Genomic DNA, 24,303 nt, shown 5'->3' on the forward strand with positions numbered 1-24,303 from the left:
TTGCAACTGTGTAGGACGAGAGCGTGTATGCAGCCTCAATTAGCTTAACTAGCTTCTCGCGGTTTGATGCAGTCAAGACGGGTACTACGTAATCATATTGGATGATAAATAACCTAGCTATTAGTCTACTATAGCGCAAGTCAGCTTGGTTGGTTGCCGTCACTCTCCCTCCTCCCTGTGTCACTCACAGTAGCCTACACACACAGCACAGCCCCTGGTAGAGCATCACCTCTCTTTACCTCATCTCCCTCGCGCTTTCTTAGCTCTGGTTAATATAGTAGCTTACAATTGGACTTTTCTGTTGCTCCCTCACTCGGATCGGAACGGGTCTGGATCTGACCAGATCTTTACGGAATGGGTCTAGTTGTCCTCGGGTCTGTTCGGGAACGGGGCTCTATATTAATTCATTTATGCATACCGAGTCCGGATGGGAAAGCCCCAGGTCCATTTTGGAACAGGTCCAACTTTTTAGACCTGTCAAGGCCTCTAAAGTACAGTATCTAAGAATAGCTCAGGGTCAGACTTTACAACCAGCCCAGTCAGTGAAGTACTAAGAGTTTAGCTCTAAGTAACAGCCGGCCCCATTACTCCCTAATCTCACCCCCTCTTAGTGGGGCCAGGTGGGCAGTGACCAGGCCAGCCCGTGCCCCCCATGCCCTCGTGCCAGTTGATCTTTGGCCTCTTCTAGCCCACTGCCTGCAGAGGTGCCAATTAGTGCCATTTGTGGCAGCATTTGTTTCCTGTCCTCCAGGACACTGGCTGACCCGGTAAATGGCTGTTGAGATGGGCAAGAGGAAAAGCCAAATGTCACACAGCGGGAACGTTTCCACACCTGTCCCCGTGTCAAACGCCCCCAGATTGTCACGCTGTTTGATAGAACAGACTTGGGACCCACCGGAATTGCCTCGTCCAAATGATTAAGCGACACCCCTGATGAATGAGAGAGTTTTCTTGAGTAGGAAACTCTTTGGCCTGCATATGTTCTACGGAGCTAGCAACGGTAGAGAAATGCAGTGTTGTTGTTGTTCACACAATGCTATGTGTTACTGTTCCAAAATGAGGCTTAAGATGTAACAGAGTGGGCTTTGCCTATTTTCAGGAGATCTCGCTCCTTTTAAAGGGAGACCGAATGTAATGCTAGGCCTTTATGGAGCTCCTTGAATAAGAGATATTCTTTGCCTGTTTTACATTGCATGTGATGACACAGACATGATGGTAATTTTCTGAAGCGTGCTGAAGGTGTGATTGTTGCCTTTGACACAGTTGAGGACCACCCTTGCGGTGCTGAAATGCATGCATGGATAAATGCATGGATAACCTTGCTTAGGCCTGATCTTCTGTCTGACACTGTCAGCGCACACTTTCACAGCAGCTACAGGGAATGTCCACAGCCCCGTCAGGCAGAAACAAGCCCTGGTTTTTGTTGTTGGCGTGAGTCACATGAAATGGATGGTTCCGAGACAGCAGAGAACTACTGTTTCTCACTCGACCTCTATTGTCTTGTGTGGATCACTCACCAGTGAAACAGCTGAAAGGCTAGTTTTTAAGCAGTAAAGTATATAGGCTGTGTGGCCCTCGCCCTACTACTCTCTCCTGTGTCTGATTGCAGGTTCTAGATGCTGGGAGGATCCAGGAATATGATGAGCCCTATGTTCTGCTTCAGAACCAGGAAGGAGTGTTCTACCAGACGGTCCAGCAGACAGGCAAGGCAGAGGCAGCATCCCTGCTCCATGCAGCCAAACAGGTAACCGACCCAACCAACCCCGCCCTCCTCCTTTGTCCTAACTCAGTCAGCACTCTTAGTGCACACAGCTACACTCACCCTAATCCTTATAGCACACGCCTTATAACAACTGGCGTCCCTTTGCCCAAAACAACAGTCAGTTGTACACACAAGGGAGTTCTGTGAATATTTGTACTGAAAGTGTGTAATGCTATTTATGTAGCTGCATTTCTATATACTATACCATAAGTTTTAATTTCAATGCGAAAAATGTCCCTTTTGTCATTTTACATGACTCTGATATTATCAAATGAATCGTCCGTGTAATCTATTTCCAAAAATGTAATTTTGAAATCATTTCAGAGATCATTCTAGAAAAGCAGCTTTCTTTGCTCTTTATCTATTTTGAAATATTGGGTTTTAACTTTGTCTCGATTTGGGATAAACTTCCTATGGGGATTACTGTAATAGAGCACATCCTTATATATATTTTTTGCTTTGAAATTCATTTGTGATGTATTTCCCCTTCAGCCACTCTCCAGATAAGGGCTGGGTAGCTATTCATCGTTCAATTCCATTTTTATGTGCATCTGTCAGGGACTACAGATACGATATTGCAACTTCAAACAGGTCTTTGTGAAATAAGAAAAAGTAGGCATCATTTCATTTTCTCTCTGTCCCTGGTACAAATTTATCAGGAGAACTGTATCTCCCCAGCCACAGACTGAAATGGGTAAAATACTGATTTCAAAGACTCAGCACACTGTCGTATTATTTGGTATCGTCTTCTCCTGCACAGTGGCGGATTGGTAGAGACATTGTTCAGGCCCTTACGTCTCCTTTCTTTATTGTGGGCTGCTCTCTCCAGATCAGATTACTCCAACTCCCAGAACCGCTCTCTAGCACCACTTATTAAATACTGAGACGTCTCACAAACCGAGTGGGAACTTTCTATAGTTGTCAGTCAAGGTTTAAATACATTAAATCATCTGATACCAACCTCTCGTTCCTTTTGTCTGAGCAGAATGAGAATCCCTGAGTTGGGAGTATATCTGATATTGTGGCTAACCGTTTTCACCTGTTTTCCCCTCTCCGTGTGCATTCGTGTTGCCAAAATACTTGGTTTGTCATAGCCTCTTTGTGCCGGCTGGAACTAGATAAAAGGACACCTTTTGGCTCTCTGTGGAAAACAACAGTATTTCAATAGCCATTTTGAATGAGTGTTTTGTATGTATCAAGATCATTTTGCTTTAGATCTTGTGTCTGTGATAAATTGTCATGTTAAACAGCATAGTCCGTCAGAAACAAGTGTGTTGAAGTCTACATTATTGTTGTGATTATCGCCGAAGAATTTCAAAGTTCTTACGAGACCAAAATAGCCACTTTGCATGCTCCTGTGGGAGACCAAATTCCTCAATCCAGTCTGAGATCCATCCTAAATCAGCCATTCACAGATTCTACCTCAAACGACAAGCTACAGTAGAATCTATGTGTGACTCTGCTCTCCTTATACCCTTTCAGGTTCATATGAACAAAAGCCATCCCAATGTGATCAACGGACTGACAGACCTGAGCCCGTCCGAGGGGAGCTGTGTCATCTTTGAGACGGCCCTGTGACACCGTTGTCTGACCTTTTCACCCCTGTAATGTGGCCCTCTGTGCTGGCCACACCATGAGGATGCCTCACACACTGTACCAGAGGTGACCAAATATTATCCAGCTCTTGATTTCACAATGCCTTCTTCAACACCGCTGGCAAAGGTGTGGCGATCAGGCGTTTTGCGTTTGCACTTTTCAATTATATGGGGCAGTGCCCCACCCGTTATAATTTGGGTTAATAATTTTCTTTAAATATGCAAAAGTGTTGAAACGGGGACAAAGTAGGCCTACTGTTTTTTTTTGTTTTTTTTTTGACTCACCTGCCTTGCCTCCTAATCTGTCAATTTGCGCACTATGTCCTTCTCATCAGAGTGCTGTGTGGGTGTTGACCTGTCAGATTCATGAAAACCACAGATCACGCGAATCGGGCATGACGCACGTCCATAGACTCGGATATTATTTTAGCAAACAGGGTAAGAACTCACTCTCGACAGACCCAAACAAAACCTCTACAGAAACGTTGTAGCAGCCTACACCTAAACATTAGTGATCTGACCTGCTGTATCAGTCTGAACAACTGTAGGCCTAGCCTCTATGCGACCTGTCCCATCTGCCTAGGGGAAATGTATTTGTGTTAAGAGAAATTGTGAATATGATCAAATTTGGGATGGAACTTTTTTTTGGGGGGGAGTGGCCATTTCAATCCCTGGGCCTGCCCTACAACATTTCCAATGGAAGGAGAGCGGTGAGAAGCTGTCGGCAGGGGAACGTTTGGGGGTGACGGGAGCTGAACAGGGCGGGACTAAAGTTGGGCAAATCGTATCACGACACGAGATAAGTTTGGTTGTTTTCAAATCCAAAATCCCCTGCCTAATGGAACAGCCAAAGAGAAGGCTCAATTTTCCTAACTGCCATAAATGCCATATCGTCTGCCTTTCACTTAAACAATAGGGATAAACAAGAAATATTAGTTTTAAGCTTAGCGTACTGGAATTCCTTACATTCTTGTTGTTTTCAGTAAAACAAAATCACCTGGGGCGACTTTAGAACAAGCTCAACTTGCCCGAATGCTCAGTTCACTTGCCCCAGGCAATAGGGCAACCCTTAAGGTCCCTGCTATAACTAGGTTCTTTAGTTTTACTTGGTTACCATCAGGAGAAGAAAAAAAATTCCCCAGCACTCTGGGAGCTGTGGTGCCACCTCGGTGTGTCACGTGATCAGCATACGTAGGCTATGGGTCCATAACTGCCCAGGAGCAATTGTTTGAAGCAATGTGTGCCTTTATTGAAACAAATGACTGGTTGTGTTGTATTGATTGTTTTGCGATATTTGTTTTTTGTATGTGTGTTGCATGGCCCCTGGGGTAGGATTATTTACAATTCTGCATTTGGTTGCATGTAAAGATTTAGGGGTGTGGAGTGTTTACTGGTGCAATAAAAAAGTAGTTTATACTGGTTGGATACACATTTTAGGTTATTCCGAGTAAAACCTACCTAGCTGACAGTGGGTTTGACCAGTGAGTGAATAGTTTTAAGTCAAATTTAGATTTTGTACTTGTTTAAAAAAAGAGCATACACATGTCTTATTGTTTCCAGTAATCATTGTGCCTTGATCAGAATATCGATCCTTCGTAATTGCACTGTATTCATTGATTGTCTTTTTAAGACCAGATTTGGTCTTCTTGCACTCTGAGTAGAATGACTATTGCTACCTCTGTTTTTGGAACAAAGCTGTGGATGACAAGCAGGTCAGAAGTAGATGGATTGTGTGTTAGCATGTATACTAGATGACCACTCAGAGCTTATGAAATGATGCGAAAGGCATGAATGCTTTAGAAGAGAATCGTTGTGTGTACTATCAACATGTTTTTCCCCACTCTGATCATCTGAGCTACATATGCTGCTTGTGTTATATGTATGCGGTTATGGAACTGTAACCATTGATTCACTGTTTCAGTTTGTGGGACTACTACCATCAGATGATTGACTCTTTAAACTTTATCAATAAGCCATGCAAAAAATCAAGACACCATATGACCGTTAAAGATGCAATATGAATGTAATCCAATGAATAAAAACTGTATTAGTTGAATACTTAGACAATGATTTGTTGTATTTTTTGCTTAGCTTTTTTATGATCTTGCCATGAGTAAATATACTGAACAAAAATATAAACGCAACATGTACAGTCTTGGTCCCATGTTTTAATGAGCTGAAATAAAAAATCCCAGAAATTTCCCATACGCACAAAAAGCTTATTTCTCCAAATTTTGGTGCACCAATTTGTTTATATTCCTCTTAGTGAGCATATCGCCTTTGCCAAGATAATCCATCCACCTGATAGTTGTGGCATATCAAGAAGCTGATTAAACAGCATGATCATTACACAGGTGCACCTTGTGCTGGGGGCAATACAAGGCCAATCTAAAATGTGCAGTTAAGTCGCACAACACAATGCCACAGATGCCTCAAGTTTTGAGGGAGTGTGCAATTGGCAAGCTGACTGCAGGAATGTCCACCAGAGCTGTTGCAAGTGAACGTAATTTTTCTCTACCATAAGCCGCCTCCAATGTTTTAGAGAATTTGGCAGTACGTCCAACCGGCCTCACAACCGCAGACCACGTGTATGGCATTGTGTGGGCGAGCAGTTTGCTGATTTCAACGTTGTAAACAGAATGTCCCATGGCAGCGGTGGGGTTATGGTAAGGGCAGGCATAAGCTACAGACAACAAACACAATTATATTTCATCAATGACAATTTGAATGCGCAGAGATACCATGACAAGATCCCTGAGGCCCATTGTCATGTCATCTCATGTTTCCGCATGGTAATGCACGGTCCAATGTCGCAAGGATCTGTACACCATTCCTGGAAGCTGAAAATGTCCCAGTTCTTCCCATGGCCTGCATACTCACCAGACATGTCACCACCTATTTAGCATGTTTGGGATGCTCTGGATCGACGTGTTCGAAAGCGTGTTCCAGTTCCAGCAACTTGGCACAGCCATTTTAAGAGCAGTGGGACAACATTCCACAGGCCACAATCAACAGCCTGATCAACTCTATGCGAAGGAGATGTGTCGCGCTTCATGAGGCAAATGGTGGTCACCAGATATTGCCTGGTTTTCTGATCCACGCCCCCACCTACAGATGCATATCTGTATTCCCAGTCGTGAAATCCATAGATTAGGGCCTGATGAATTCATTTCAATTGACTGATTTCCATATATGAACTGTAACTCAGTAAAATCGTTAAAATTGTTGCATGTTGTGTTTATTTTTGTTCAGTGTACAACCTGTCATAACCTTATCATTAGTGTCTTATCATTTTCTTTAGTTAAATCCATATCTTAAGTTGTGTGACTGTCGTTTCACCTCAGGTACCTTACCCTTAGTTAGCAGCTGTGTCGAGCGGCCTTAGCCCTGACGCCCCCAACACAACAGGCTGTAAGTGGTACAAGGTCAAACCATACACAATAGCTGAACAACATTTTCACAATGAAACATTCTTAGTTCTTACCTTTTATTTGAATCATCAAGGAACGTAACCAAATATGTTATAATTTAAATATGCTGTTATCTCTTCAAATTAGGAGAGGTACTTGACTCCCCTCAAACTGAGAGCAGTAATCATCCCAGATTTGGAGAGGGGTGTCAGTAAATAGATATGTCTAAATGGCAGTATTTAGCCTTGGTTAAGTAGGATCTAAAATGGAGCCGACATGTGGGTTCGTGAACTGCAAGCCATTAGGTGCTTTTAAAGCTGACTGATTTACACAATTCATTAACGGCAGTGAATTTTTAGCCTCCGTCATATTAAATGGTTACTTACTCTCAAATAGACCCAGGGGAGTTGAATTGTTGAGTTGCGAATAGATTAAAGTTTACATTGAAACAGAAATTGAATTCCGAGGTAATCAATAGCATAATGGGCCAGTGAGAGGAGCCGGCTGCCTGAAATGAAATTTCCATATTTTTAATCTTAATTTTCCACTCTGTTTATCTGACAGTGTGGATGTGCAATCCAAACAGATAATGAGAGAGTGGGATATTGACACTGCGATCCTCTGGAGTGCTTGTTTCAGTGATTAAACGCTGTGATCTGTGATTACTTTGTGTCGGGTGTCAGGCTGGTGGCCAGGGCCCTGGGAGGGCTTCGGCGCACAGCAGCTGGAGCAGCCTGGCTCTCCGAGGTGCTAATACACCTGACACAGCGTTGACAGCATTCACAACCTATCTGGGACTGCAGCGCACGCCACCCGCCACAATAGGAATACTCGGGGCACAATCTACAATTACAGTCAGCGTATATCCCTATGCTCGCCCCTCGATAACGTTCGCCGCGAGAATGGCAACAACAAAGTTGGCACAATAAGTATTATTAACCTGATACCTTCCACGTTTCACATAATAGGGGAATTTTAAGACATATCTGAATAGGTGGGAAATAGCAATGCTGTCAACGTAGTGCTGATGTAGCTCTAATAAATAATAGCCTTCTGAGCAACAGAAAGAGAAACCTATCCGGCCACACAATGAAGTTAATCCCAAAGAAATCAAATACAAAATCAGAGTCAGCACAATGAGGAGGCAATGAATGACATGATGGATGAATTCAGACTGTGTCAGTCAGCCCGTCTGCATTTTAAGAGACATATGATATGGTGGTTGCTGATTTTAAAGAGGTGTAAGACATTCTATTCTGTGAAAAGGTGTTTCATTATCAATTGAGTGAAAACATAATGTAACAAGAAGTATCCATAACAAGAGAAAGTACTGCAAATTGTGGGAAGTTGTTTTGTTAGGGCTAATAAAGAGCTAGTCACGTGGCCATTTTGGATTGATGGGACAATGTTTTTGTAACTTTTTATTGTGCCAGCATTTTCTTTTGTGAGGGATACTGCTGTTTGACAAATGGAAGCAAATTGCATGGTGTAGGGAAGTGAATGGCAGGGAGTTGTTGTGTCAAACTTTGTGCTGAAAGACGACGTAGCGAGAGCCGCTGGTTTTTGTGGGCGGCTCAGACTTGACTGATCCCAGCATAAAGTACTTGTTGAAGAGAGGGAGAAAAGGAAAACAGGATTTTGACAGGCTGTAGTGAAATTAGGAGAAATGACTATGGGGGCTTTGTTCTTCCCTGGTGACATGGGGGAGAGATTGGGAGTCTTGAGGGATTCCCCTGAGACTGTGTGTTTAGCTTTTCTAAAGCGCCGGCAAACTGAATATCTGATAAGTTCCCAAGGCCTTTCATGACTGTCTATGTACCGCTCCGAAAAACAAACAACAAATGGCACCTTTTAAGAGACTTGCTCTGACACTGGATGAAATATGATATGAAGTGGCATTATATCTTGTTAAAAATGTTCTATTTTTCCCCGTGTTGATTCATGTCTGTTAGACTAGAATTATTACCACACATTCTTGTTTATTTTCCCTGTAAAAGTTCAACTCAAGTGGCACTGAAAAACTGGGGGAACTATGTGACTTAACTTTCTCGATTTCCTCTAAAATCTTTGTAAATAAAATGGTTAGCCTTCACCCCACACTTTTAATCAGCATGTTTTGTATTAGTCTTGTATGTAAGGGAATAGAATCTAAAAGGTTGAAAACGTGAAAGGTTTGACATTAGCACACGCTTCCATTAACACAAACGCTGACTATTTATTGTTTATGCCACTTTGTCATCACTTCCCTTTCTATTAGGCATACCATGCTGTCTCAGCAGTTTTCTCCCCACCCCTACCTGACCTTACTAAGACCGGGATACTACTTACACCTCCAATTATATAGCTAGGTGGCATGTGTGCTTGTCTGAAGTGCAAAGGTAGGCTCTCTTGGCTGCTGTATGCTCTATTACCTTAAACTGTCTTTGGACAGTGCCTAACTGTCAAATCAAGATTAGTCATTTTTCATCGCAATTTCATGGAAATTAATCAGATGCAGCCACCACATTTTGTAATCAATACCACTTTGTAATGCATAGTTCTGAAATTCCAGGAATGCATCATTTATAAAAAAAAGATGTGATCTGTACAAAATTTGAGAGGTCACAATACACACTAAATTGTGAGTTTCATACTTTTCCCCAAACTGGCTTCATGAAATAGCAACTATGAATTTAAAACATCACATACAAAGTAAGCCTTATTATACGGTGTAAAAAAAAGAGGAAGATACTTTGGAAAAACAAATGGTTTTAGAGTGGCAATGATCTCTACCTGGTCCTGTTGCTTTGAACTGGCTAAGCCTGCGGCCATGTGAAAGGCCACCAAATAGGAAACCCTTTGTATGCTTTAGCTCTGAATCCTGTGCATGCTCCGTCACCTTAGCAAAATGCTGTCTGATTCCTCCGCTGCGAGAGAGAAGAGCAAAGTGGAGGGCTAGACAATAGGGAGGGATTATCTCATCAGTAAATAAGGTTACTTATTGCTTAAAGCTTGAGGGAATGCTTATTGGTGATGTCATCCCTTTGTAGAAGATTGATGGAGCTTGAGGCAGGGTGTGTGTGTGTGTGTGTGTGTGTGTGTGTGTGTGTGTGTGTGTGTGTGTGTGTGTGTGTGTGTGTGTGTGTGTGTGTGTGTGTGTGTGTGTGTGTGTGTGTGTGTGTGTGCAGTCTACAAGTTTTCCCTGTTAAACTGTATATTACTTTAAAAGTGTGAAATGTATTTTAACTTGCTTTTAAAATTAAAGGATTTCCTGGTAAATCTTTCCAAATTTACTTCAAAGTTCCATCTGTCCAGGGCCTTTTAATCAGGACCATGAGTGGTGATGTTCTGTGCATGTAAACGTGCAGCATTGGGTAAAGGTGCAGACAGCTTGTGTTCCCTGTTATTGTTGGCCTCCATTTACGTCAGTCCAAGGGCCCAGTGTGTCTTTTGGGCTTACTTTCTCATCATTTTTCCTAATGTAGAGACCCACAGGGTTGGTGGCAGGCCCACAATGGCGCCGTTGTATGGTTACTGTCAGCTCTCTCAAATAAGGCTTCCTGTTCATTAGACTTCTTTTCACCTCAGCACAATGCGCCGGCTTTGCTGCAATACTGAGTCGACGCCCATCTCTTCAATGCCATGTGAACAGTTCTAAATGGTGTTTATGCAAGCCATTGTTGCCTTTTGTATAGTCAGTCTTAATGCACAGTGATTCGTCTGCTTTTGTGGCCTGGGATACATTATCTTGCCTGTGTGGCTTCAGATGCATGCCTAGTCTTTCAGCCAGTAAACAGTCAGTCTAAAGTTAACTCCCCATGGACAATGGTCTAGATGCCTGATAAAGTGGGACAGAGTATACTAACTGGGCTGTTTCGTGTTGCTCTACAATTGCTCAAACAACTTCCGTTTGTCCATTCATTACTGTTTTAAACTGTTGTTTTGTATCTCTTCTCATAGGATTTCTCATATACTTATTTTCACGATTTGTTTTTCCAAAAAGGAAATCGCACATTGTTCATGCAATGAACAGTCGTGCTTTTCACAAAAGTTTATTTTGCATAAGGTATTTAGTCACTTGCTTTTATCTTGCAGTTTTGTCACTGGAAATGTGATATGTATTTAATACCGTGACATTCTTAGATTATCGTGACACTATCTGCTGAAACGACTGTCACAGAATGCTCACACACAGGATGGTTTGATATAAGCCTTATGTCTTTATAATGCGTCTGAGTGAGTCTGAAACAGTAATACAGATGGACTGGCAAACTAGATAATCTGACACGTATTACAGTCATAGGATGAAAAGAAACAGTCAAAAACCTTAGATCTCCGCCCCCCAATGAGCTTATATTACCTGATAATGTCAAAATATTAGTCTTTAATGCCAAGAAAGGGTATCTGTTGCATGTACACAACTTTCTTGCTCAATCGACGCTACATCTGTTTGGAAGTGAAAGTTAGAAACTGAAAGTTTGAAACGGAGAAAACGAAGTAAAGGGAACAACTTCTCTGAGCCCCGGTCTTGTGTTGATGTCAGTGTGTGCTATTATTACCAGTTGAACGACCCCCTTCTCCCAAGTCCCCTGAATTTGACACAGTGAACTGAACTAGCCCTGTCCTTGGCTAACTTTGTTTGGTGAGCTCGCGACATCTAAAGCGGCCTGTTTATGTGGAGGTTTGTGCGCGACACTTGGGAGACATTATTTTTTTAAGTTGAGTCAATTTGGATGGAAAGATAAGCTTGTGTTTTTGTGGTCCTGCGGAGAAAGTTAGATCCAGTTATTATCTGTAAGGAGAACAATTCTTTTGAAGACAAAAAAAAAAAACTTTTGAAAAAGGACATGGAACAAGAATGGACAGTGCATCACGGTCTTAATCTGTTTGTGACATTGTTCTAGAGAGCATCTGCATCACCCCCAGTGTGTAACCGATAGGCCTAGCCATTCTCTCCGTGGATAGATGCACAAAAGCAGAAGATATCTGCAGCACGGATGACATTATACCCAGTTCAAAAGCATTCGCTGGAAAAGTATGCAGAAGTCCCCCTCCATTGAAAAACGCTTTTAATGCCGGCCAATGATTACAGGTGAGAGATGGAACTGATATTCAGGGCCATTATTGTAGTGAGATGTGGTATGTTTGACCCCCTGCAGCATCCTTTACAACCTAATCTGGCCCAGCCAGACCCTGAGGAAAGGAATGTTATGATTGCTCTCAGTGACTTAATGGACACTGATACAATAATGTCACGCTATATACCTAGTTAGGTTGCTCACCCTGGGTAGTCATGAGAAGGTGTGCTGATAGATATTGTAGGACAGTGCAGGAGAATCTCTGTGGAAGTTGTGTTTATTTACAGTATGAATGTGCTGTAACAAAGTGTTGTATTCCTGTGGATTGTTTTGAGTTTGTTTTTCATGCTATTGCTTATGGTGTCGCTAAGCCACATAACATCCTTTATCAAGTCAAGTGTTTTCCACTTTTATTTAATGAACTCGGGTGTTGTGGTGATTCCTTGTCTCCTGCTAGAACCCTGGAAGTGTGTTCCGCGGTCTGAAGTAGGAGTGTTGACTTGTATCGCTCCTGGCTGATATTTTCATTAACAGCCATCTTATCAATTAATGAAAGAATCTGTCACCTGCCCAGTTTCCACAGTAATGTCTTGTTTCTCATACCAGTTAATTGAAGAGCGCTGCGCTACATACTAATGCTATGTACATCGGAATAATCCGAGACAATGAACCTGTCTCTCTTATGTCCCCCTCAAAACCCTCTTAATTACACTCAACCGAAATAAACCAACGTTAATTGAAATGTGAGCATCCCAATTTGATTGCGGAAAAGTGTAAAATCACTAATGTTTTGTTGTTCAACTATGATCTGTTAGCTTATGGCCATTTAGCATCTCCCAAATGGATCGTTCTTAGCGATGCAACAGGGGTATAATAGGAAGAAATCTCTTTACCGTGGCTATACTGAGGAGACAATGTATGCAACCCCTCCATTGATTTGGACAGTAGCATTAATATTCACACACCTCCAGATAATCATAGGACTGTCTACATGATTTGTTTTCATTGATTAAGTGTCATTTCCCCAGCTCCTCAAGTCATGGTTATTAATATTGTTTGCATTGATATTATATCCACGTTAACAACAATTCCACCAAGTGGGAGAAATTACTAGACACATGCAAAATAGCGTCACCTCTATGGCGCTAAAACCGATAGCTTTAATCAGAGTCACTTTTGATCCAAAATCTTTAGCATTTGAATCAATCTTTGTGGGCAGACCTTTTAGCCGTATGTATATTTGACCAGCGTGGTTTTAAAGAGGCAGTACCACACTGTCAGGGGTTTGCTAATAGTTTAGCAAATCGCAAATCATTGTAGGCATGGCAATGAGGTCGCATGGCCAAGTGATCACTTTGCTATGCAGGCTGTACTACCTACAGCTTAGGTTGCCTAACAACGGTAGTCAGTTGGTTGAAGGTTTGATTGATGCAGGTATAATGGGATATAGTATACTGAAAACAACTTGGCAGTAATAATGCACAAACCGGTATACCACGTACATACACCATAATACTATCTGTGGGCTGTGAGGGAAATAGCTAACAAAAACCGATGGTAGTCTTTAGATGGTGTTCTAATGTTCGTCACAGCCTGTCTGTTGCTATTTGCATTTGCGTGTCTGATTGATAATTCTGACATGTTCCTAAAATCAGCCTCCTACAGTGGCACTCCCACCAACCACCATGGTGATTAGCTGTCTGGTAAGCTAACAACCAAAACACATGAACACACCACAAGCCTGATGCAACCCAGTACAATGCCAACCTGTTTTCTTCTGAGATGTACCCCACACAATGGAACACCCTGCTATTTTCCATCAAGGCCTATATGTCAAGACTTGTATTGTTACTTACACTGGATATGTTCTTACTCCTTAAGTAATGGCTTTAACTTCAGTGTATATTCAGTTTCCGCCCAATGTCAGACTCTTTTAACACCAAGGCATACGTCTGTTTATTTATTTAGTCTTTTAGTTCTTTTTTTGGGGGGGGGGGGGGGGGCAGCTAATTTCCTACAATTCTACACATTTTGCCATGGGGCAAAGCGAAAATGTGCCGTTTTAAAGCTCATTTCCTGCAATTCTACACATATTGCCTTTGGGCAGAGAGAGGGCCCCCCCGCCTTGCGGGGGTGTGCAGTACGCCAGTGACTACACCTGATTTGATCCTTTACAGTAATCCTTTACAGTAATCGAAAGGAAAAGCGTTCCTCCATATGGTAGAGTGTACTGGGTAGACTATCAGAGCTGTCAGAGGCAAAGTGGTTTCAGATAATCAAATGGTGCCAGAGGCTTTCTCAGTGTCTTAAGGAGTATTAGTTGTGTTGCGAGTGGCAGAAGGTTATCAGTAGCGTTAGCCCCTTATGTGTAAAGCCAACCAGTTCAAGTAATCACACTGACCTTCAGTCTGCTCAGTCTTGTTATCATTGGTCAGACCGGAATGGTTTCTATGGGGAAAAATGAAAAAGATGACTGCTGCCTGAATACTTATACACTCAGAGATACAGTTTGTATAGTAGTCTGTCTACACACTCACATAGGAATACACACAGTCGTGTACATAACAGGGCCACAGAACAGGGCAGGACAATTTAGAGCGCGAGAAGCTAATAGTGACAGCACTTCCTTCATTTTAGCGCTGTTGTTGTATTACCACAGAGAGGATGGAATAATTCAAGTACAAATCCATATGATGTGTTTGTTCAGCTTGGTGTACTTTACCTGGTATTGACCTTATGGAGGAAACAGGCCTATCAGATCACACTCTGGTAGGAGGCAAAACTAGCATGGGGCTGAAGGGTCTTATCACGAACATCTAAAAGTAGAGAGGTTTCCTGGGAAATGCTGCAATTTCGACTTAAAGATTTTGCCAGCAGACCAAACTATCTGTTCTCTCTATTTCTAAAAGCATTGATCATCGGGGCATAGCCAATATGGAGTATAATCCATTCCAGAGTCTATTCTATGGGTTTCTTATGGAAGCATATTTACTTAGGGCAGTCATGCAAATTATTACTTACTGCCCTGTAAGCTGATAACACAAATTAGATACCCATTAAAGTTGAACAATGTATATAGAATTAAAAAAAGATTGCAAGTGATACCTGAAGGGATGCTTAAGTCATATGGTATTAAATATGCCTCATGCTTGCAAACTTTAAAAGTGGGGAAAGATGTTTATCCCTGGCACTGTAGATGCATAATGGTAATCTCCAATGCACAGAGGCAGCTGCTAAGTGGAGGGTAGCTTATGAATACAAATGATTATAGGGACCGGGAAACATACTCACACAAAGCAGTGACACACCACCTTTTTTTTTATCAACAACCCTGTAAATGTGCATATGCGTCCACAAGAGAACCCTCAAAGTATCAAAAAAGCTATATTTATGGTTACAATGCATACACGTTTTGATATGCAGGATTCCATTATGAGCTCCAAAAGTATTGGGACAATGACACATTTTTTTAAATGACACAATGACTGTCAGCTTTAATTTGAGGGTATTTTTATTCATATCGGGTGAATCGTTTAGCACTTTTTGTACATAGTCCCCCCATTTTTAGGGGACCAAAAGTCATTCTTTCCGTGGAGAATAGAATGTTTCTTAACACTTCTACATTGATGTGGATGCTACCATGATTACGCATAGTGCTGAATGAATCGTGAATAATGATGAGTGAGAAAGTTACAGACCCTTGGGGGTATGATATTTGCGTGTCTGACTTTGGTGCATTCTTTTTTCTTTTTATTTGTAGACTAGACACGTGTTTAGGAGAGTTTCTTAAAAGTTTCTATTTTCTTTGGAGTTTAAGACCTGACCTGAATTTGGGTTTGAGAGGTGAACAATAGAGCTGTTAATTCGATCCTGCCACCTGAGGGGCCTGTGAAATCAGTGCTCTTCTCTGACAACTACACCACGACTCCTCCACTGGGGTTCCACCTGCACACAGTCACACTCCTATCAGATGTACCACTTTAATTAACGTGCCAAACTCCTGCTACAAGTCCTCTCCGAGGTGGCTGAGTAAACGTAGTGCAGGTTTAAAAGGTGACTGGAGGAGCTGCTAACACGGTTTGGTGGAGTTAGACAAGAAGCGGAGTGCCTCAGGGCTCTATTAAGGAACCCCTGGTAAATACTAATTTTGATTTGTCTGTTTTCTTTTCCCAATTTCTGCTCTACCGGCTCCATGACAGGGATTCATCTTAAAGCCTCCTTTTGTCCGACGGACGGTGTAGTCAGCAGTTATTCTCTAACTGACGACTTTGAATGCGGTGCTGTGAAAGTGATGAAGCTGAAACACAAAGAGAAATTAAGGGTACAAAAACACTCGCCATTGTCCCATTGTTGTGGGTCACAAATCGTCGAGTAAAAGCCACACAGCGTGGTCAAAATGTATTCGCCTCCATCCCTCTCTCCCTCCCTCCTCTCTCTCTCTCTCTCTCTCTTTATATTCATTAGATTCATTATAGGCCACAAAGGATTGCCAACAAAACAGCTTGTGATTTTAGTTGAATCCATCCCCCTCTGAGGCCTGCAGGGAAATTAAAGTAGGTGACTACCACTGGAGGGGGAGCAGCCTTGACATATCTGAAGCTTTCAGTGATGCTAATAGCCAAGCGTATCCAAAATACACAAGAGCTGACCCCAAACAGATTGTGGGGGTTTAAATCATTAGTTTGCAAATGAAGCAAAAAGTAGACAAGGTGAATGTAAGAGTCAGCCCCCTCTGAACCTTTGATTAGTGTTTGTAAACGCCCCTTTTTCTTCACACTCTCCCGCCCACAACCATTCCAGAAATTAATAAAGGAGACATAGCAACACTTTGGAGGGGAAACGCTTGCATCTCAAGCACCTGTTAAACAAATGCACTTAAGGCTGGAATCAAATTGCAGGCAGGTTCAAATTGCTACAAAATCTTCGTTTAGATGATGTCCCCGGGACCTGCTTATTACTTGAGATTTATATAGCATTAGTTCTGCCTCGCAAATGTGCTACATTCCACCTCACTGAAATATGAAGTGCTTCGATAAAGAGCTACAACAGATTCTCTCATTAAAAAAACCTAAACCTTTTATGCATTCATTAATTGAACTTGTGGCGTGCAGCACTGACATGCAGAGAGCTCTCTGCCTGTGCCTTTGGGCTCTATACAGTGTAGGTTGATACTGTTAGGAGGATGCTGTGGTTCATCTGAAGAGGATCGGGAAAGCAGCAGTGGACTCAGAATCTACAGCCTCAACACTGCTGGTGATGCATTGGATCCTATTGTATTGTGGCACGTCTGTTTATCATATAGCAGGACTGACATTTGTTGCACAATCTAACTACTTTAGATACTGAGCGTGTGGCATCGTACCTGTTGGTTTGTAGTCTAAAGTTTCAGGTTTGAAGCACAGACAAAACAAAAAAATGACCTGCCATGCTGGTGTGAGTGGAGCGATTCAGGGTGCAAGCTGTAAGGGAAGCGCCACAAAGGCATTTCAATTGTAGGAGTCCCCCTATTGAGTCTGCGTGTTTCAGTTACCAGTCTGTTTTATTCTGGATTCTTTTCGATTTATTTACATTTGGCCCCTGCCGGAGAGGGACAGTCTATTGATTTATTGTGCCTGCTTCCTGAGAGTGGTGTTAAGAGTGCACAAGGCCATCCGTCTCCCGGCCCTGCTCTGCATCACTCCTGCATCATGTCCCCTGCTCACTGGGCTCTGTCTCAGAGATAGGCCCTGCCCAAATATCACAGGGACCCCACAAGAAAAAGGACCCCAAGCTATAGGCCTAAGAGAAGGTGCTCGTGCATAAAGTAGCCAAATCTGAATAGTGTCCATGGATCGTTTGCTTCCCACAGAACACTTCCTTTTTGGGGGATGGGATTCATTTAATTGCTCCCTCCAAAATGTGGATGTAATCATTTTGGAATTTCTTAAAAAGAAAATGTGTCTAGATACTATAAAGATATCTATCATCAGCTATTTGTATAAAATGTTGCTGAGTTCTAGTAAAAATACAAACATATATTTCTTGAATTGATAAATGCAGCAACAATGTTGTTTATATTTACCCTTCATGCAGCAATATATTATTTGTATTTGTCCTGGGTGGTTGCTATTCATATTCGATGATGTCTCCTCTTGCAGATTAATATTCACTTTGAAAAGCACCTGCCTCAAAATTCTAAAGAACAATTTATGAGTGAAAAGAATCATTTCAGATGAAAGTTAAAATGTTATTGTAAAATTGCCTTTTCTCTCCTCCTGCTTGAAGATAAACAATTTTCCATGAATATAAGGCAGGGGCCCTATCTCTCACCCAAATCAGAATGTGTCCTATACTGAGCTTATTGTGGTCTATTAAAAGAAATCCTTCCCTGTGGCAACCATTTTGCAGGTTTCAAGTAGATAAATGCCTTCCAAGAGGGATAAGAATGCATTTCTACAAAACTGCATTAAAGAGTAATGTTTGTCAACGACTCCGATAAAAACTTCACAGTCACAATTCTTTTTAGTTGCGGCTAACGCATTGGCAATGCGCAAAGCTGATTGGTCCGGTGAGGCTGCCTACAGGTTAGCAGGCCTCATTTCCAATCTCTGACAGCAATATGTGTCGCCGCACGCTTCATCCCGATTGCTCATGTTCAACACAAACCCTGGTCACTCTATATATGGAAATCACTGTCTTCAGGGCGAAAAAAAATTAAAAAGGTGAGATTGGCACTTTAACCTCCATGGCCCCCTGCAAATATGTTTTAGTCTGATACATTATACTATTGCGAATTATTTATCAAGAAGATACAAGCTTGATATTTCAAAAAATAATGAGATGTTCAGGTGGCAGCTGGAATGTTCTGCTCCAGCGAGCAGCATCTATGAATCCGGGGAAATGAAGTAAATATGGCGGGCCGGGACACACCATGCAGAGAATGTGAAAGAGTGGAGTGCACTGTTTTGGGTGGCATCCGCCCAAAAAGTTTGGAATGGAATATTGCTTTGTGATCTCGGTTTAATCTCTTTTTTCAGAATGGAAGAAACTAGCGACATTCAGACCATGCATTAACAATGAACCATTATCATAATTCACCCGAAATCAAGGTCAAAACCTGGAAAAAAACGACATTGTTGTGCCGAATACTACTTTTGAAACGATACTTAGGATTGAGAATGATGATTTTTTAAATTTTTATATCATACAATACTTTAGACTTGAAATGCCTCAATCTTAGTGTTAAAATTAGAAAATTGAGAAATGTTGAAGCTTCTGTCAGAAAGTGTTAATCGCTCACAACATGATCAAAGGGACATAGAGATTCAAATGTATCAGACCAAACAGATGGTGTTGCTCTAACTCTAAGTTGACAGGCCACCTTTCAACACAAGCTGTATTCAGAGAACAAATCACTGAAGTTATACCAAACACATCACAACAAATGAAGAATCGAAATCACTTCACACACCTTTTGAATCCAGTTGAAGTACAGATGTAGGATCTTAATTTGAGCTACAGCAGGAAAATAATCCTTTAGCAACAGGAAATGTGATTTATGTGGATTATAATTAATGGACATTTTTTGTAGGGGTCGATACGTTTTTATTAGGGCAAATCAAGTCTGAAATTTCAATGTGGAATTTCCAAACTTTAGAAGCCTTTTTAAAACTCAAATACACTACAAGTTTGCATTTCCAGCTGTGTAGGAGAAAGCTTAGCAACAGAATGATCAAATTAAGGTCTTACATCTGTATGTCACCCTGCAGATAATTGTTATAATAAGGAACAAAGCAGACAAAGATTTTAATTCAGACACTGTCAGTCATTGTGTGCCCTTCTGTACAGCATGTCACATTTCATACCGGATCCTCATAATGCGTTGATACATGTAATACAACTATTATAAACAGATGAATAACTCTTTGTTTGTCTTCATGTGAGACAGGTTTTTGTGGATCGATACTGTAGTTCATAATGCTATCGTTAACATGTTTATCTCGTATTTAAACATTTTAAATAACCTGTTATCTTGTAAAAGGTTTATCCCCCCCAAAAAATCACACTTTTCTTACTTCTGGACTGATACCCAGCTCTTGACCCAAAACAAGTATGTGCCATATATCAAAAACATCAGGCGTCCAAATGATACCTTTCAACTTGTAGATTTAGAAAAGTACATCGAACCACAGGGAAAGAAATTGGTTTGTTTCAGACCGTTTCCCTTCGCTCCCCAACTCCTTTCTTTTCATCTTGATTTATTTCATCCTCACCAAACGTCCCATTGCTTTTCAGGGCCCCCTTTGTTCTTGGTGAAGGGCCCTTTTTATTTGGGAGAAATCTCCCATCTCAGACCCGCGCTTTGCCTTAATGCAGATCTTCATTAATCTCCTGGGCCACTGTGGCCTCTGTGGCAACCAGCAGTTTTGATGGGAATTGAATTTGATTCTGCATTGTGGCTTGTATGGATGCTCACAATGGCCTGTGTTCCTTCCTGTGTCTGCACACAATCAGAGAGACCCAATTAAATAATTTGGTCCAATAAAGTTGAACAAAAGGATATGCAGGCCTAAAGTGAGGCCTCCAACATTTGCATTCTACCTTTTTTTTGTATCATGTTAATTAATTTGCTTAAAAACCATAGGGAAAAGCACAATGAAAAACAGAGTAGCTCATTGAAAGTATGTTGGATAATGCTTTATATTCAGATGATGTGCTAAATCAACAATGTACAATAGAATATTCTCTCTATTTCTCTGGAGCGCAGATAACACTCTACCAGTGGCAGAATAAGGTAGCATTTAAATGCTGTTGCTATTTTTCAGTCTATAATTGCTATGTTGGTAATGTGAGCTTTGGACTTGGAGGCCAATAATTATCACATTTATGAAATATGCCCACATTTACAGCTTACTCTTTTGTTTGTTTTGTGTATGTTTTATAATGGGTATTATTTATTCAATCCAATGTCTAACTTGACTGGATATTCTATTTGCAAATACATATTGTTGGGTGATAACATGTGAGAAGGAGAGGACTTTTATCAGAATATCTTATAGTGGTAAATGACCACAGATTTGACTGTTATCACATGATCATATGTGACTGCTATCTAAAATGCCTCGGAGAAAACATGACCTGAATTAATAGAATGTTAATCCTGAGATAAATATAACTAACAACTCTTGTTTACAGACAGGATGTGCACCCATTTGTCATCTCCAATGAAGGCTATATGAATAGCCCCTGAGTGGCCCGTGATAAGCAGTGATGGCTGTGTGCATATGGAGCTGTCTGTGGCCCTCTGTTAGGCTCTCGTGGACCAGCCAGTGTAATTGAAAGAAATGAGCCATGGAACTGACACATTAGCACTTTCCCAAGAGACTGCATGGGAAGACTGGATGGCACGGGCCTCGGCTACAGCACACACACACACACACACACACACACACACACACACACACACACACACACACACACACACACACACACACAAAGCTACCCCCTCCATACCCAGTGTACAAATACTATTAGACCGGTGGCTACAGCCCAGGTATCACTGGTATGCCTGGAGTGAGCCAGCAGCACCCAGTGAGAGTGAGAGACAGACGGGCTAAAGACTCAGGGCCTGGGTGGGTCTGAGGCAGGTACAGGGATAATGAGAAACTGCCCTGCAGCGAGTTAATCAGCTCATCCCTCTCCCTAGCACTCCCATTTATTTGCTGTTTATTCCCCAGTCTACAGCCCCCAGGGGGAGGACTGTCTGTGAGGCAGCACCTGCAGCCTCCCTGCTCCGTGATTTAGGGCTGTGAACGCAGCGTGTGGACTAGATTACGCTGGACAGTGATCAAACCTTATTTGCACTGTGATTAGACAAACTGCTCCCTGCACTGACCAGACTGAAGCAATTCCCCTTTAGTAATGTTATACGGCTGGCCGTGGTAAAAATGATTAACAGTGACTGACTGAACGTGGCAGCCGGTCGTTCACCTCTCCGCAGCAATATCCTAGCAGCACTGCCTGGGTCCTGGGAGCAGCCTCACTCTCTCTGATCACACCATTTATTCACTTTTTATGGACACACTGTGTATAGATAAACATAACTCAATTCATCTTCAGTGCATGGATAATTTTTATCATCATTCAGACGTCTGATGCTATAACTGTGTATTATTATACATTTCTAGACCTATAGGCCTATTTGTTTTTTTGTTGTTGTTGCGTATTGGTGGTTTGGAGTCACGCAAACTAATCCCTCATCAGAACACTGTCTTCATGTGGTAGTCTGTGGATATAGTAGGCTACAGTGTTGAGCAGGCACGGTTTGGCCTGTATGGTAGGTTTTGGGTGGGCCACCCAGTCTGTATGTGTAAGAGAAACAATGACACACAGGGACTGGCTGAGTCAGCAGGACACTGGTCCCTTTCACTGATCTTATCACACTCCCTAGGCCCAACAAAGGCAAACTTAGTGGGCCTTTCCGGTTTAAAAACACTCAAACCTGCTTTGCAGGAGTTCTTCCGGACAACGTGGCCTGACAAGGAACAACTCTGGGTCCTAAATGAATGAATTCCATTTAGTACATGTTATGATAACTGGCCCATAGTGAGAATACTGAAAACTGCCCTTCATGTTGGTACAGTGCATTCGGAATGTATTCATACCCCTTGACTTTTTCCACATATTGTTACGTTACAGCCTTATTAAAAATTGATGAAATAGTTTTTTCCCTCATCAATCTAGACACAATACCCCATAATGACAAAGCAAAAACAGGTTTTTAGAAATCTTGGCAAATGTATCAAATAAAAAAACTGATATGACATTTGGCAGTGATTACAGCCTTGAGTCTTCTTAGGAATGACTCTACAAGCTTGGCACACCTGTATTCGGGGAGTTTCTCCTATTCTTTTCTGCAGATCCTCTCAAGCTCAGAGACTTATCTCGAAGCCGCTCCTGCTTTGTCTTGTCTGTGTGCTTAGGGTGGTTGTCCTGTTGGAAGGTGAACCTTCACCCCAGTCTGAGGTCCTGAGTGCTCTGGAGCAGGTTTTCATCAAATATCTCTCTGTACTTTGCTACGTTCATCTTTCCCTCGATCCTCGCTAGTCTCCTTGTCCCTGCCGCTGAAAAACAACCCCATGCTGTCACCACCATGCTTCACCGTAGGGATGATGCCAGGTTTCCTCCAGACGTGACGCTTTGCATTCAGGCCAAAGAGTTCAATCTTGGTTTCATCAGACCTGAGAATCTTGTTTCTCATGGTCTGAGAGTTTTTTAGGTGCCTTTTGGCAAACTCCAAGCGGGCTGTCATGTGCCTTTTACTGAGGAGTGGCTTCCGTCTGGCCTCTCTACCATAAAGGTCTGGTTGGTGGAGTGCTGCAGAGATGGTTGTCCTCCACAACTCTGGAGCTCTGTCAAAGTGACCGTTGGGTTCTTGGTCACCTCCCTGGACAAGGCCTTTCCCCCCCGATTGCTCGGTTTGGCCAGGTGGCCAACTCTAGGAAGAGTCTTGGTGGTTCCAAACTTCTTCCATTTTAAGAATGATGGAGGCCAATGTGTTTTTGGGGACCTCCAATGCTGCAGAATTGGTTTGGTACCCTTCCCCAGATCTGTGCCTCGACACAATCCTGTCTCGGAGCTCTACGGACAATTCCTTCGACCTCATGGCTTGGTTTTTGCTCTGACATGCACTGTCAGCTGATATAGACAGGTGTGTGCCTTTCCAAATCATGTCCAATTAATTTAATTTCCCACAGGTGGACTCCAATCAAGTTGTAGAAACATCTCAAGGATGATCAATGGAAACAGGATATACCTGAGCTCAATTTCAAGTCTCATAGCAAAGGGTCTGAATTCTTATATAGATAAGGTATTTCTGTTTTAGAAGTTTAATAAACGTGCAAACATTTCTAACAACCTGTTTTCACTTCGTCATTATGGGATATTGTGTGTAGATTAATGAGGAAAACATTTGATATAATCCATTTTAGAATAAGGCTGTAACATAACAAAATACGGAAAAAGGGTTGGGGTCTGAATACTTTCCGAAGGCACTGTACAGTGAGGGAAAAAAGTATTTGATCCCCTGCTGATTTTGTACGTTTGCCCACAGACAAAGAAATGATCAGTCTATAATTTTAATGGTAGGTTTATTTGAACAGTGAGAGACAGAATAACAACAAAAAAATCCAGAAAAACGCATGTCAAAAATGTTATAAATTGATTTGCATTTTAATGAGGGAAATAAGTATTTGACCCCCTCTCAATCAGAAAAATGTCTGGCTCCCAGGTGTCTTTTATACAGGTAACGAGCTGAGATTAGGAGCACACTCTTAAAGGGAGTGCTCCTAATCTCAGAATGTTACCTGTATAAAAGACACCTGTCCACAGAAGCAATCAATCAATCAGATTCCAAACTCTCCACCATGGCCAAGACCAAAGAGCTCTCCAAGGATGTCAGGGACAAGATTGTAGACCTACACAAGGCTGGAATGGGCTAC

At 42.0% G+C, this 24,303-nt stretch overlaps 1 protein-coding gene across 1 annotated transcript in view; it reads left to right on the plus strand.

The window, feature by feature from the left end:
* Positions 1-5,413, plus strand: part of LOC106586269 (ATP-binding cassette sub-family C member 4) — a 48,545-nt gene extending 43,132 nt beyond the window's left edge. Inside the window, exons 30-31 of the mRNA XM_014173388.3 lie at positions 1,610-1,744; positions 3,245-5,413. Coding sequence (XP_014028863.1) covers positions 1,610-1,744; positions 3,245-3,340 — 231 coding nt within the window. The 3' untranslated portion in view covers positions 3,341-5,413. The remainder of the gene's footprint in view (positions 1-1,609; positions 1,745-3,244) is intronic.
* Positions 5,414-24,303: the final 18,890 nt, after the last annotated feature.

Source organism: Salmo salar, chromosome 25 (assembly GCF_965601325.2).
Source record: "Salmo salar chromosome 25, fSalSal1, whole genome shotgun sequence".
Taxonomy (NCBI): domain Eukaryota; kingdom Metazoa; phylum Chordata; class Actinopteri; order Salmoniformes; family Salmonidae; genus Salmo; species Salmo salar.